We start from the raw sequence: 14,002 nt of genomic DNA, 5'->3' as shown, positions 1-14,002 counted from the left end.
AATGGGGGAAGCAGCAGCAGGAGCAGGAGGAGGAGGAGGAAAAGGAAAAGTAAAAAGAGGGGGTGAAAATTGATGTGATTTTCCTCGTGTGAAAGAGTTGGTAATTATGACTGTAGGTCCCATTAGGTATTGAGCAGATTCTCAGCCATACTTATAAGAATCATGATCAGGAAGACAACCCAGGGATTCTAGGGTGCTCGATTACAATCCAGGAAGTTTGCAATTTTCTCAGATGCTTAAATATATGTCATGGTGCTTTATTTATTAGTGGGCAAATGGTACACATTATTTAAAAGTCAGTGTTTAATTGGGTCATTTTCCCTTGCCATGAAATACTTATGTACTTCTGCAAAGTGCTTTAAATAAAGGAAGGGAGAAATATGACATATTTATGCCATTAAATAGTAGTTTGAGTTTTTCTCTGGTCCAGGACAAATTACCATTTCTGTTTGGATTAATCCAGACAGCTACGATACAAAGTCACTGCAACGTACTCACATAAGTGGTGCATTCATTTGTGGAAAGTTCGAACTCTGCATAGTAATTCTGGATCTGCCAAGTTCCTAAAGAGCAGGCTAGCCAAGAAGTGGAAATAGAGCAGAAGTGATAGATGGATCAAAATGCAAAAACTCTCTGCCTTCATCCCAGGAATATTGGGTGATTTTATGGGTGAAAATCTCATCACTCATATAATTCAAGGTAAATGAGAAGCAAGTTCAAGAAAGCATGAAGGCAAGCAGAAACAGCTTCCCCAAAATACACAATTTTTGAAGAGACAATATGGGATGCTTTGTACTTGCTTCAATATTTCAAGAATCCATTATTTCAGTGGTGTAATTATTCCCTTGGCCAGTGCAGATTGCAAACCCTCTGTGAACCAGTGTGTAGTCTGTGTGAATTACAATGGCAGCCAATTTTATCACCTGACTGTCCTATATTCTAAGTCTTGTTATCCTGAATGCTTGCAGGGGAGTAAGGTCCCTATTCCTTTTATTGTTGTTACTGTCATAACCAAGTCAAATTCTGTGGTTAATCCTGGTCCGTGTTACAAATTAAAGGCATTCTAGATGGAAGTTCCAAGACTGAATCCAGACTGTGAACTCACCTTTGCATTTTTGAGTCACCAGTTACAAATTATGAATAAAATGTCTTTTATTGTTCCTTTCCACTCACTATGCACCCCATCTCTTCCCCACATGGCTAGGTGGTGCAGTGGATAGTGCGCTGGGCTTAGAGTCAGGATGATCTGAATTCAAATCTAGCCCCAGACACTTATTAGCTGTGTGACTCTGGGCAAGTCACATAGCCCCTATTTGCCTCAGTTCCTCATCTGTAAAATGGGGACACAGTAGAGAAGGAAATGGAAAACCACCCCAATATCTTTACCAAGAAAACCCCATGGATAAAAAAGGTGATCACAACTAAACAACTGAACGACAGTGACAACAACAGAGACCACACTCTCTCTGGTTACCTTTCTTCTCTACTCAGTCCAAGTTCTGCCTTGAGATTATTCAATCCAAACCAATTCATTTGACAGGTAAAGATACCACATGCATTTGCATATAAATAAAGCTGAATTTGTAAGATACTTTACTGGATGAATATCCACACTACAAAAAAGGTATTTGAATTACAAAATAATTCACTGAAATATAGACTAACCCGAATGAATTTAAATCTGATTAGATTTTTAAATTATACAAAACTTTTCAGAAATCTATTGTGTAAATCGAGTTACACATGTAAATGTATATGTATATATACTGCAGTGTCTAGAAATAGACATAATTAAAATGTACTAGCATTGACAGTCAATAGTAGAGGGACATTTGATTTATATTTGGAGATAAAATGAAAGAATTAAGCAGGTCAGTCAGCAACATCATATTTTAAGCACTTACGTTCCAGACACTCTGCTAAGTGCTGAGGATACCAAAAAAATGCAAGAGATAGTCCCTGTCTCTCAAGGAGCTCACATGCTACTGAGTACATAGTGGGGCCTCAGTTAAATATATACATATATATGTGTGTGTATATATATATGTGTGTGTATATATATACATATACACACACATATATATATAGTTCATTGATTTTAGAAAAAATAGTGAAATAAAGAAGTATTTTGCCTTGATTCATTGGCCCTGTGATCTCGCCAATGAGGCCACATCTTCCTCTGGTATACGCTGCAACCAAAACACAATTTCTCATCCTGTGTGCCCTTTGTCCACATCCTCCTTATTAATCCCCCAGGGAGAATCTCCCCCACATGCTGGAGGGCTTCCTCTGGGGCTTTTTAATATTTCATGGCTCCCAGTGATGAACTCAGGCAGTCCATCTGTTATACTTCATGCTCTCTACCAGCCAGACCCATCTCCTTTTCCAAGCATCCATTTCCTTGATGGTGGCTTTTAATCTACCTCTCTGACCCAAGTCATCTTTGGCATGGTGCTAAGCCTGCTTACACTCACCAGGTGTCTTTCCATTGTCCTTTGGGTCACTTGCAATTCTGACTCTTCTGAGTACCCCATAATTAGAAGCCATATGGCAATACCAGAATACTGGCTTAGAGAGATGGCCTTTGTAAGAATAGAATTGCTTTATTTCTTATTATCCTCACTAATGTTTGGGCCAAGGAGGAACAAGTTCACCATTCTATTTATTGTCAAAAGTAAGACTATTTTGATGAATGAATCTGTCATGATCATAATCATTATTTACTGTTACTTCCTCTCATTCCCTAATCATGTCTTGAATTGTTTTCAATACAGTGGAACCTACACTGGGTTGTATGTAAAACTTTCTCAACATGTCCAATCGGGAGGGAAATTGAGCAGGGGCAGAATGTTCTAGGGTGTGCTTTCTTTTAGAAACAAGAATTTACATGGCATTAATGAGAGGAGGGAACAAATTCCAAATTGGTGAAATTGTGTCCTTTGGTATGGTACAGTGACGTGCTGTCTTGTTATAGCAGAACGCGTGTTCTCATTCCGGAAGGGCTGTACTGTGCAGGAAAAAAAAGTTTTATTTAGCTGACAGAGTCAATAGCAGACTTCGTGGGTGGAACACACTTTCTGTGTCACCAGGACTTTTTTCTTTCATGATCATTACAGTTTCTGCTCTTTTGACTGTAATAAAAGTAGCAACCTTCTCATATTAAAAATAAGTCCTGCAAATGCTTCTACAATATGTTAATTAAAATAGATTGTTAGAGAGAGAGACAGACAGAGAGAGAGAGAGAGAGAGAAAGCGTGATCAGTAAAACTTCGATCACGGATCAAAACCTAGAAGGGACCTCAGAGGCCATTCATTCAAGTTTCTTCATTTCACAGATGAAGAAATTGCAACCCAGGCACGTTTAGTGATTTGTCCAAATCCCCATGGGTAGTTAGCATCAGAGAAAGCATTTTAACCTAGACCCTCTGACATCAGGCCCAATGTTCTTTGAACAGTACTATCCTGCCTTCCCTCCCCCCTCCCTTGGATCTAATGTACAATATATACTTTCCTTCACACCTGAGTATCTCTGCTTTGGCCTCATATACATGTGAATATGTATGCAAATATATAGATAATTAACGAATTAAAGAGAAACAAGCTGAGTCTCCTAACAAAGTTTATGTTTTCAAGAATACTATCTGGGATGTCCTTGGATTTGGTTACAGTTTAGTATGACCATATTCCAATGGATTTATGCTCTAATCAATATGTTAGAAATATTTTTCTTGCTTTTATGAGTATATATCATAAATTACACATATATACATATGTGTACAAATATTATATTATGTTATAATATATTGCATTTTGTTGTTGTTCAGTTGTTTCAGTTGTGTCTGACTCTTTGGGACCCCTTTTGGGGTTTTCTTGGTGAAGGTACTGGAATGGTTTGCAATTTCCTTCTCCAACTCATTTTACAGATGAGGAAACTAAGGCAAGCAGGGTTAAGTGACTTGACAGGGTCACATAGCTGGTAGGTGTCTGAGGCCAGATTTGAACTCAGGAAGATGAGTCTTCCTTACTCCAGATTCAGCTGTGCTACCTAGATGACCTCATTATATTACATTACTTTAAGAAGGGGAACATGATCAGAGAAATGGAGAATGTCTGGTCAGAAGTTGAGGGACTATGGGATTGGTGAATCACAGAAGTAGGGCATCTGAGAAACAAAGGGTGCCAGAGATATTATTAAGTCTAATCTATAACTGAAGCAGAGATCCCCTCCGATAGCAAAAAGCAAAATAGACTCCAAGACCTCTAGGACATGGAAATCACTTCTGCCCAATGCAGCGCATTCCCCTTTGGGACAGCTTTAGCATTAGCAAGTTTTTTCTTACATAAAACATGAATTTGCCTCTCTGCAACTTCCCACCCATCGTTCCTTCCTTTGTCTTGTATAGTCAGTCTGCCTGAAGCAGTCAGTCTAAAGCATTTAGTAAGCATGTAATGAAGGGGAACAAGACTAACCCGTCTTTATACTTGACAGTCTCTTAAATATTTGAAGACCTAAAATATCTCCCCTTTCCTTTTGGGGCAAAGAGTGCAATTTCCTTCCACTGATCCTCATATGCCATGGTTTCTGCTCCCCTCAATACACTGGGCATCCTCCTCTGGACATACTAAAACTCCCCAGAGTCCTTCTTGAAAGGCAGCACCCATGTGTAGTATGGCTAAGACTGTATCTTTGTAGAAGCTGAGGGACCCTGAGTTTGAGGTAATTTCTTAAGTCTGTGAAAAAGCTATTTGAGTTCAGTTCAAGGTGCAGCAAATCAGTGCAGTTAGTTCCAGTTTTTGATTCAGGTACTTGATTATATTCTTGGGCTGAAAAGCAAGCATTTGTTTTTGCCCTCAATGCAGCAAAAGAAGATGTGAATTAGGTCAAGCAGCATCTATTCTATGGGTGAAGTAACATCTTCCAGCCACTTAAACCTCACTGCAATTAACAGTGAACCAATTTGGAAAAATACGATCCCCTCTTGTCTATCCACCAGAAGTTGAGTTGTTGTGACATCCTTTTTCCAGGTCACAATGATTCACGTACCTTTTAAAAAATCAACTTTTTAGTGTACCATTGTCTGATGCTCTTATCAAAATGGCAAGCAATCGCCTCAGCAAATCAGATTCTATACAAGGCTCTTCCCAGAGGGTGGAAATAAAGCCAGGCCTTATCTTTTACTGCCCATTCTTGTCTTCTGGATTCTGCCACTGAGTCTTCACCACCTGCCTAGAGTCAATATAGAATCATTTGCCACATTCACACTATCTCATTTAAATCATAAGTTCATAGGAGCAGGTACAACATCTGTGCAAATTACATCAGCAGCAGCCAAGATAGTTCTTTTTTATGTTGGCTACCATGCATTTACAGAACTAAAATATTGAGGGAAGGGTGCCATCTCTCTTCAGACATTCTTTAATAAGTTTAATAAGTGGAGATATGAGAGGGTTGAGGTCAGAACAACAGCTGTTTTTAAGTTTAAGGATGTTAGAGTTTAAGGCAGGTTCCCCACCACTGGTTAAGGGTTCTCTACATACAGGCAGCTCAGTGGTGCAGCGGATAGAGTGAAGAGCCTGTGGTGAGGAAGAGCAGCGTTCAAATTTGGCCTCAGCCACTTTTTAGATGTGTGACCCTGGGCCAGTCACAACCACCATTTGCCTCAGTTTCCTTGGTCTAAAAAAAGGAAATAACAAGAGCACGTCCCTCCCAGGGTTGTTGTGAGAATCACACAAGATAATAAGTGTAAAAAGCTTAGAAGAGGGTCTGGCACATAATTAGCACTTTATAAATGTTAACTATCGAATGGCTAAACAAATTGTGCTATATGAATGTAATGGAATACTATGGTTCTATAAGAAATAAGGAGCAGACAGACTTCATTATAACATGAGAAGACTTATACGACCTGATGCTGAGGGGAGCAGAACCAAGAGGACATTACACATGATTACAGACATACAGCATCTGGATGACTAACTTTGATAGACTTGACTCTTCTCAGTAATGCGAGGTTCCAAGACAGCTCCAAAAGACTCATGATGGAAAATGCTATGCACATCCAGAGAAAGAATTGTGGAGTCTGAGTGCACATTGAGGCAAATTATTTGCTCTTTTTTTTTTTCTTTTTTAGTTTTGTTTCTTCTTTTTCATGGTTCATTCCATTGGTTATAATTCTTCTTTACAACTTGTCTATTGTGGAAATAAGTATAATGTGAAGGTATATGTAGAACCTACATTGGATTACATGCTATCGGGAGGGGGGGAAGCAGGGGGAGAGGAGGAAATTTGGAACTGAGTGTTATAAACTAAAAATAAAAAATAAAATAAAATAATTTTTAAAAAGAAACTTATCTGTAATGAAACCACTTAAACTTTCAGTTTCAACAGCTTTACTAGGTTCTGTATAAATGTTGATTAAAATTGGGTTTGTTCTGAAAGAGAAAAAATAAGTGTTAACTATTACTCATTACTATTATTATCTGTGATATATATATATTGACCTTTGGAAAAAATGAAGCCTGCAGGGGAATTTATAATATTTGTTTGGTATCTTTACAGTTCCATATATGCTGACAGATCCTTTGATATTCTAAGTACAAGGGATAAATTTTCTTAGAATGCTGTTTAAGAAGCCATAAAAGAAATTGCCCAAAGACAGAGACTGCCATGTTTCTGTATTGGGCAGACATTCCTGATTTTCCTGTTTTTATGACTGAGAATGCTAGTCAATAGCAGTTTTTGTCACATTTTTGTTGGTTTGGTTTGATTTGGAATTGGATGTATGATTTCGCTGATATAGGGAACACCGGATGAGGAAATTGCCATTAACAATTCAGGGCATTATCTGCCCTGAAACTGAGTGTTACTTAGAGTGTTACTGGGATATTGGGAAGTTAAGTGACTTCCCCAAGGTCACACACAGTCGATGATTAGAGATGAGACTTCAGTACAGCTCTTCATGACTCTGACACCAATTCTTTACACCCCACACCACACTGTCTCTCATTTTTCTTTTTTGTTGTTTAATTTTTTTTAATTTGCAAAAATCTGCTTTCTCTCTCTTCTACCACCACTACCCAAGTTAAAAAAGAAAAAAGAAAGAAAAACAAAGGCCCTATTAAAAACAATCATTGTCAAGAAAAATAAGTTTCTGCTTTGTCTATATAAGTAAAATGTGTATTTCATTGTGTACCCTTTCTTAGCTGCCTACCAGGAGATGGGTAATATGTTTCATCATGTATCCTCTAGAATCATGGTGGATCCTTATGCTGATAAGAGTTCCTAAGTCTTTCAAAGTTATCTATATAATATTCTTCTCAATTTATAAATTTCTCTCCTAGTTCTGCTCAGTTTGCTCTATATTGTTTCACACAAGTTTTCTGACATTTCTCTGAAACCCTCCCCTTCCTCATTTTTTTTTTACCATACCATCATGTTCCATCATATTTATATTGCATTAACTTATTCAGCCATTCATGAATTGATGGGCACCCCTTCAGTTTCCAATTCTTTACCACTGCAAAATTCATAATAATAATAAATAGTTTTATACATCCTTACTTCAAATTTGTTTTGCCTAGGATTACTCTCTCCTTTAATCTACCCTTCCTTCATGTTTACTCTTCTCACCTTTCGCTCCGGTCTGCTTGTTGAGTAAAATGCACTTTTGTATGCAATTCTATGCATATGTATTCTTCCCTCCATTGACTAGTTCAGATGAGAGTGAAGTTCAAATGCTGGCCACTAATCCTACCCATTCCACTTTGTTTGCATAACTTCTACTTGTGCACCTCTTTTATTTGAGGTAATTTTCCTTGGCCTTCCTCTCCCTCCCTTTCCCCAGTGTATTCTTCTTCTCTCTTTTCATTCTTTTTGCAAGATCATTAAGATGGAACCGAATCAAGCCTTCTATCAAATTAGACTCACTCTATGACCCCTGATGATCTCCCCATGTTAGAATATAAATTGTTTATCTTTGTCCAGTCCATTATGATTGTTCATCATATTCACTATTTTATGTTTATCTTGAATTCTGTGTTCCTTGACCTATTTTCCACATAGCTATTTCTTCTATGAAATACTTTACATTTTCTTCCACTTTTTCAGTCTTTTGACTTTGTTTTAGTGTTTCTTATCTCATGGAGCCATTAGCTGCCATTCAATCCATTCTACTTTTCAGGGAGTTTGGGTTTGAGCAAAGTACCTCTTATGCCAAGCTATTAAGTTAAGTTGTTCCTTCATATAACAATCCATCACCTTAATAACAATATCTTTCCAATGGTGCTATATAGCTACAAATCATAGGTGCCACAGTCTTCCAAAATTCTAAATTTCATGAGAATGGAGAGATATTGATGGATGTGGCATATATAGGCTGAAGCATATTACGGACAATGAGTTGTATCCAAAAAGTGGCATAAAAGATATCAGGAATTTAAAATCAGAAAAAGAGATTGGCAGGTCATATTGGGAAAATAAGGGAAAGCCTCATTGGGTTCTACAGTGGCACCACTGAAATGTTATAAGACCTAGAGAAAGGTCCTGTAATGAACTATCTATTCACCATGTGCAATAGATCCTACATGTAGAACTTGTATAAGAAAATGGTCAGGAGTCAGAGAGGATGAATACATGCCGATTGTCTACAGTACTCTCCGTCACACACAATATTCATGTTAATAATGTCATAGACCCATTGGAGTTCACCAAATTGCACTGTTCCTCATTGGCCCTTGAAGTAATAAAAATAAAGCTTTATGTAACTTTATTTGGGGCTCATGGATATCTAAATTAGACAAATCACAAAAGTCTCAATATAAAAATGAGTATCATGGGAAATAAAACTGGGAAGCAGGCTATTCTCCAATTAGCAAGAATTTTTCCTTTCTCTTATGCAAAGATGATGGAAGTCAATGTGGCACAGTAGAAAGTAGGCTGGAATTGGAGTTAAAGATCCTTAGTTTGAATCCGAGCTTTGAGAGATCTTGGACAAGTCATTTAACCTCTCCATGCATCAATTTCCTCAGCTGTGAAATGAGGATAATAATAGCATGTAGCTCTCAAAGTTGTTTTGAGGATTAAATGAAATAAATGTAAAGTATTTTGCAAATGTAAAAGTAATATCTAAATGATAATTGGTATTATTTTTGTTAATATTTTTATCATCATCATCATCATTCTAGCCTCTACACCCTGTTGACATTTCAAGGAACCTGTAGAATAAGTAAATAATAATGTGGCCTGAACAACTTTTCCCATTTTAAATTATCTCCCTTCCTTCCCCTGTAGGTTGGCTTCATGAGCTGGGAAAACGTCTGGAATCTCCATACTACGGTGGCAATAACACCTTAGGGGGCCCCTCCATCCGAAGTGCCTATATTGCAGCCCTGTATTTCACCCTCAGCAGCCTCACCAGTGTTGGGTTTGGGAACGTCTCCGCCAACACCGATGCAGAAAAGATCTTTTCCATCTGCACAATGCTAATCGGCGGTAAGTAGACAGTTTTCCTTTTTCCCAGATAGCAGGAATGAGCTAATCTCCAAGCTATTATTCCTTTAGCCTTTGTATTGTGAACTGCAACACAAGAAACAACAAATGATTGGTTGGAATTATTCTCTATGATAAAAATTCATCTTTTTTTCCAGTGATCATTTTTTTTACTACATGGTATTTATGCTGATACCTACTAATGATGTCAGGGAATTCCATTTGGAAGAAAACTTTATCTGTAATATCCAATTAGGAAACAATTAGCAGCTGGTTCATTTTCTGTATACAGGTGCAGCCACAGCTTCCCAAATATACCTGTTGTGGTTATGAGTAATGGGAATTCTGGGTCTCAATTTGAACAGTTTTCTGTGTCTCAAATTATCTTTCATTCTTACAACCCAGTCAATGCTGCCAGGTTTTATTAATATATAATGTGGAAGAGTAAGAGAGGGCCATGGGTGGGTTGGAGAAGAACATCAAAAGGAAGAAATGAGATATGAGAACTCCTAGAATTAAATATTAAGAAACAAATCTTCCTACCTTACATTGTCAGTCTCATAGCTTGTAGAAGGCTTGAGTGTGTCATTTGAATAGGTAATAGTCTTTCTAGCTCAGTTATATTTGAGAGAGTTGGATGGCCAGAAAGTGCAGCTGGGTCCCTGTTAGTGAGAATAACTAATCCTGTGATTTGATCACATGTATTTGAATTCACACTGTTTGAAGTTTTAATATGTGAACTGCAGTAATTAGTCCAGTCCAATGGAAATATAGGAATAACGTGATCACTTCCGAGATTCATTTTTTACTAGGGAACTAGCTATATAAATGTTTACTAGAGTTTGTAAGGGCCTAGGGGGTCATCTGTTCAATTCATAACACATTATGATTTCCTTATGGGTGATAGTCTAAATACTCCGATATTCCAAAGTATCTATGATCCTATTATCTCCTTCATGTGAGCATACCCTCCAATGATGCAGATTATAAGTAATCCATGCTTATCATCCTATAAGGCTTTAACCATGTGTTCCCCTAGGTTTCCCACAGAGAATCCACCCAATATACAAAAGGTCTTCTCTTGGGAGAGAATAATCACATGGGAATATCACATGGGAACTAATGGACCACATGGGCTTTCTAGCCATTTTCTCTTATTCTTGCCACATTCCTGGCTCATCTTTTTCAACTAGATATTTCTTTGATGACATTCTCTACTCTTTTTCCCCTTTGTAATTAACATTTGTATGTTTTTTAACCATTGCCTAGGAAAAGACTTGGGAAGGCTTTGTATGAAGGTTATTGGCAGTGAAGTTTCAAACAATTAACCAATATTTGTTAAGCACCTACTCTGAGTAATGTTCTATTGCTAAACTAGGTCGGGGAGACAGAGGAAGAAGACACAGCTGCTACTCTCAGAAAGCTTATGGACCAGATGGGAACAAAGGATATTTACAAATAAACAATAGTTTCTAATACTAGTCAGCATATAACTATTAAATGAGTGAGACATTCAGAGAAGGAAGAGATCACTAGAACTGGCATGGTCAAGGAAGGCCGACTTCATGAAGATGAAGCATTTCTAGGACAGAAATTGGGTTGTGCCCAATGAGAAGATACTTAAGTAGTGAAATAGGATTGCAGGGGTGTTAGGGTACTCTCCTTTCTTAGAAAAAAGTAACAACAGTTTGAGGGACTGTGAAGCAGCCAAGGCTTGTCATTGAATTTGGAGTAGGAAGAAATCTTACAATCTTTCTTCTCATAGAAAAGGATATTGAGGCCCCCCAAAAAAATCAAATGACTTCCCCAAGATCACAGTAGCAGAGCTGGGATTTGAACCCAGGTCCTCTGATTCCAAATTCGTAGATAATCCTACTGCTGCTTTGTAGACTTCATTCATGGAATGGTCACTTTGACTAATAGCTATTTTTTGAAATCATGAAACCAATGCTAAAAGGATAGCCACTTCAGGAGTAAACACGGCCTACAGCCTTTAGGTACTTTGTACGTATTTCTTCTGTTCCTGATGGAAAGTTTGAAAAATGCTCAGGGTCTCAGGACTTATGCCTACTGAATTAGAAGTTGCAGTGTCTGTCAGGTATGCTGGTCTGTTCTCCATTGATTTACTTACGATATTCTGTGCAGTCAGTGACTCATATTTTCCTTGTGCATAAACTGTTCTCTGCAAGCAGAATGGTTTGTTAACTCTTTCAAGCTATGATATCATTTGGAAAATTTTTCTGCATGAGAAAAATGTATATCTGAATTAAGTGATGATTAAATAACCTAATGATGATAGTAGAAAGCCTCATTAGTTCCCCTAACTGTTCTCTCTCTCACTCACTTTTCTATTCTACTTATCTGTCTATTTAACCATCTATCTACCTACCTATCTGTGTCTCTCTCCCCTTAATTATCTTGTATTTACTTATCTACCCTTATGGCTATATCCCACCAGTAAAATATAAGCTCCTTGAGAACAGGGACCATTCTTTAAAGGTCTTTATATTCCCACCTCTTGGCACAGTGCCTGGTGCTTAGTAAAGATATACTGAATGCTTGTTGAATTGGATTAAATGTTTTTTTAAACAGCATCTTCCTTATTAAATGTGTATTTAGCTGAATTTTCCTGACATGATGGAAATAGTATTACAATCTTCAGGCTAACCAAGTATGGTTTAGGAAATCATTGTTTCCATATGACAAATGGTCACTGAAGATTCCTAAAACCCAGAGTATGTTGGACATGTTTAGTGTTGTATAAAAGAAATAGCATTGAACTATCCACTAATGGACCTGGGTTCCAGTCCTGCTTCCAAGATCTTGGACAAGTCCATTGGAATGTCAGACTGGATCATCTCTACGTTTCTTTCTAGATCCATGTTCAGAAACTGCAAAGTCAAAAAACACTAGACTGTTTAGTTACCAAGGCATAGACTAGTGTCCATAGCTTATACTGTGTCCTTGAAAAATAAAGGTAGAATAAACATTCCTGGTTTCCTTCAAGTCTCACTTCAAGCATCACCTTCTACACAAAGCCTTTCCTGACCCACCCACCCCCTCCAACTGCTGGTGCTCTTTGTCCCCCAATAATTTGCCTTGTGTTTATTATCAATTTATTTCCTATGTACTTACTCACATGTGCATGTTGCCTCCTTTAATAGAATATAATCTGCCTGAGGACAGGGACAGCTTCATTATTGTCTTTTTATCCTTCTCCTGTGCACTGTGCCTGATATGTAGTGAGGACTTGATAAATGCTTGTTAACTAGTTAGGAGGACTGCTAGGTGGTGCAGTGAATAGAGTACTAGGCTTGGAGTGAGGAAGACCTACGTTCGAATTCAGCCTCAGATACTTACTAGCTGTGTGACTCTGGGTGAGTCATTTAGCCCTGTGTGCCTCAGTTCCTCATCTGTAAAATGAGCTGGAGAAGAAAATGGCAAAGCAATCCAGTTTCTTTGCCGAGAAAACCCCAAATGGGGTCACGAAGAGTCAGACATGACTGAAACAACAGAACAACTAGTTAGAACATTCTTATATGTCTATTTTCCCCAAGCTGATACAGATTCTGTAACCCACACACCCAAGTGTTACAACTTAAAAAAAATGTCACCCTCACTTTTGTGGTTCATTTCCTCTCCATGGCCAAGCAGAGGGAGGGAGGGAGGCAAGGATGGTGCCAGGACATTTTGTTCCTCCTCCTCCCTGACAAACTGGCTTTAGGCTATGAAAGCAGAGGCCCCAAGATAGAAGCAGCAAGGACTGGAATTTCCTGAAAATTGAAAATAGGAATAATTTTGCCTCACAAGAGAATTGCAGGATGATGCCAGTAATAATAATAGTAACTGGCATTCGGAAGGTAGCTAGGTGGCTCAGTGGACAGAGTGCTGTACCCGGAGTCAGGAAGACCTGAGTTCAAACCCCGCCTCAGACACTTACTAGCTATGTGACCCTGGGCAAGTCACTTAATCCTGTTTGCCTCAGTTTCCTCATCTGTAAAATGAGCTAGAGAAGGAAATGGAAAACCACTCTAATACCTCTATCAAAAAAAAAATCCAAACAGGGTCACAAAGAGTTAGACACTGTTGAAAAAAGAAACAATTGGCACTTTGAAGGTTGTGAAGTTCTCTATGTGGTCAAGTAGTATGGTGCTGTATGATGGGAAGACTACTGGATTTGGAGTCCTGAGACCTAGGTTTCAATCCTGACTCAGATACTACCTATGTGACAAACATGAGTCTCTTTATTTTGCTGAACTTCATTTTTCCCTCACTAAGGGAATTAGATTAAATCAGGAATTCTGGACTTTTTCTGTATCATGGGCCCCTTTGACAATACCCTGAAACTCATGGACCCCTTCACAGAATAATTTTTAACTGCAAAGTAAAATACATAGGGATAAACCAATTATATTGAAATAGTTATCAGATTTTTATATGTTTATGGACCCCAGGACCACACGGATCTCTGGACTAGATCCTTTCACCCTAAATCCTTGATTCTACTATTTCATT

The 14,002-nt window shown here is 38.1% G+C and overlaps 1 protein-coding gene across 1 annotated transcript in view; it reads left to right on the top strand.

Moving 5' to 3' along the window:
* The window catches only part of KCNH8 (potassium voltage-gated channel subfamily H member 8), a 404,012-nt gene that overhangs the window by 287,543 nt on the left and 102,467 nt on the right, over positions 1-14,002 (top strand). The window contains exon 8 of the mRNA XM_036761371.1: positions 9,290-9,490. Within this exon, the coding sequence (XP_036617266.1) occupies positions 9,290-9,490 (201 nt within the window). The remainder of the gene's footprint in view (positions 1-9,289; positions 9,491-14,002) is intronic.

The sequence above is a fragment of the Trichosurus vulpecula genome, chromosome 5 (genome assembly GCF_011100635.1).
Source record: "Trichosurus vulpecula isolate mTriVul1 chromosome 5, mTriVul1.pri, whole genome shotgun sequence".
Classification (NCBI taxonomy): Eukaryota; Metazoa; Chordata; class Mammalia; order Diprotodontia; family Phalangeridae; genus Trichosurus; species Trichosurus vulpecula.
This window is presented reverse-complemented; position numbering and strand designations above follow the sequence as displayed.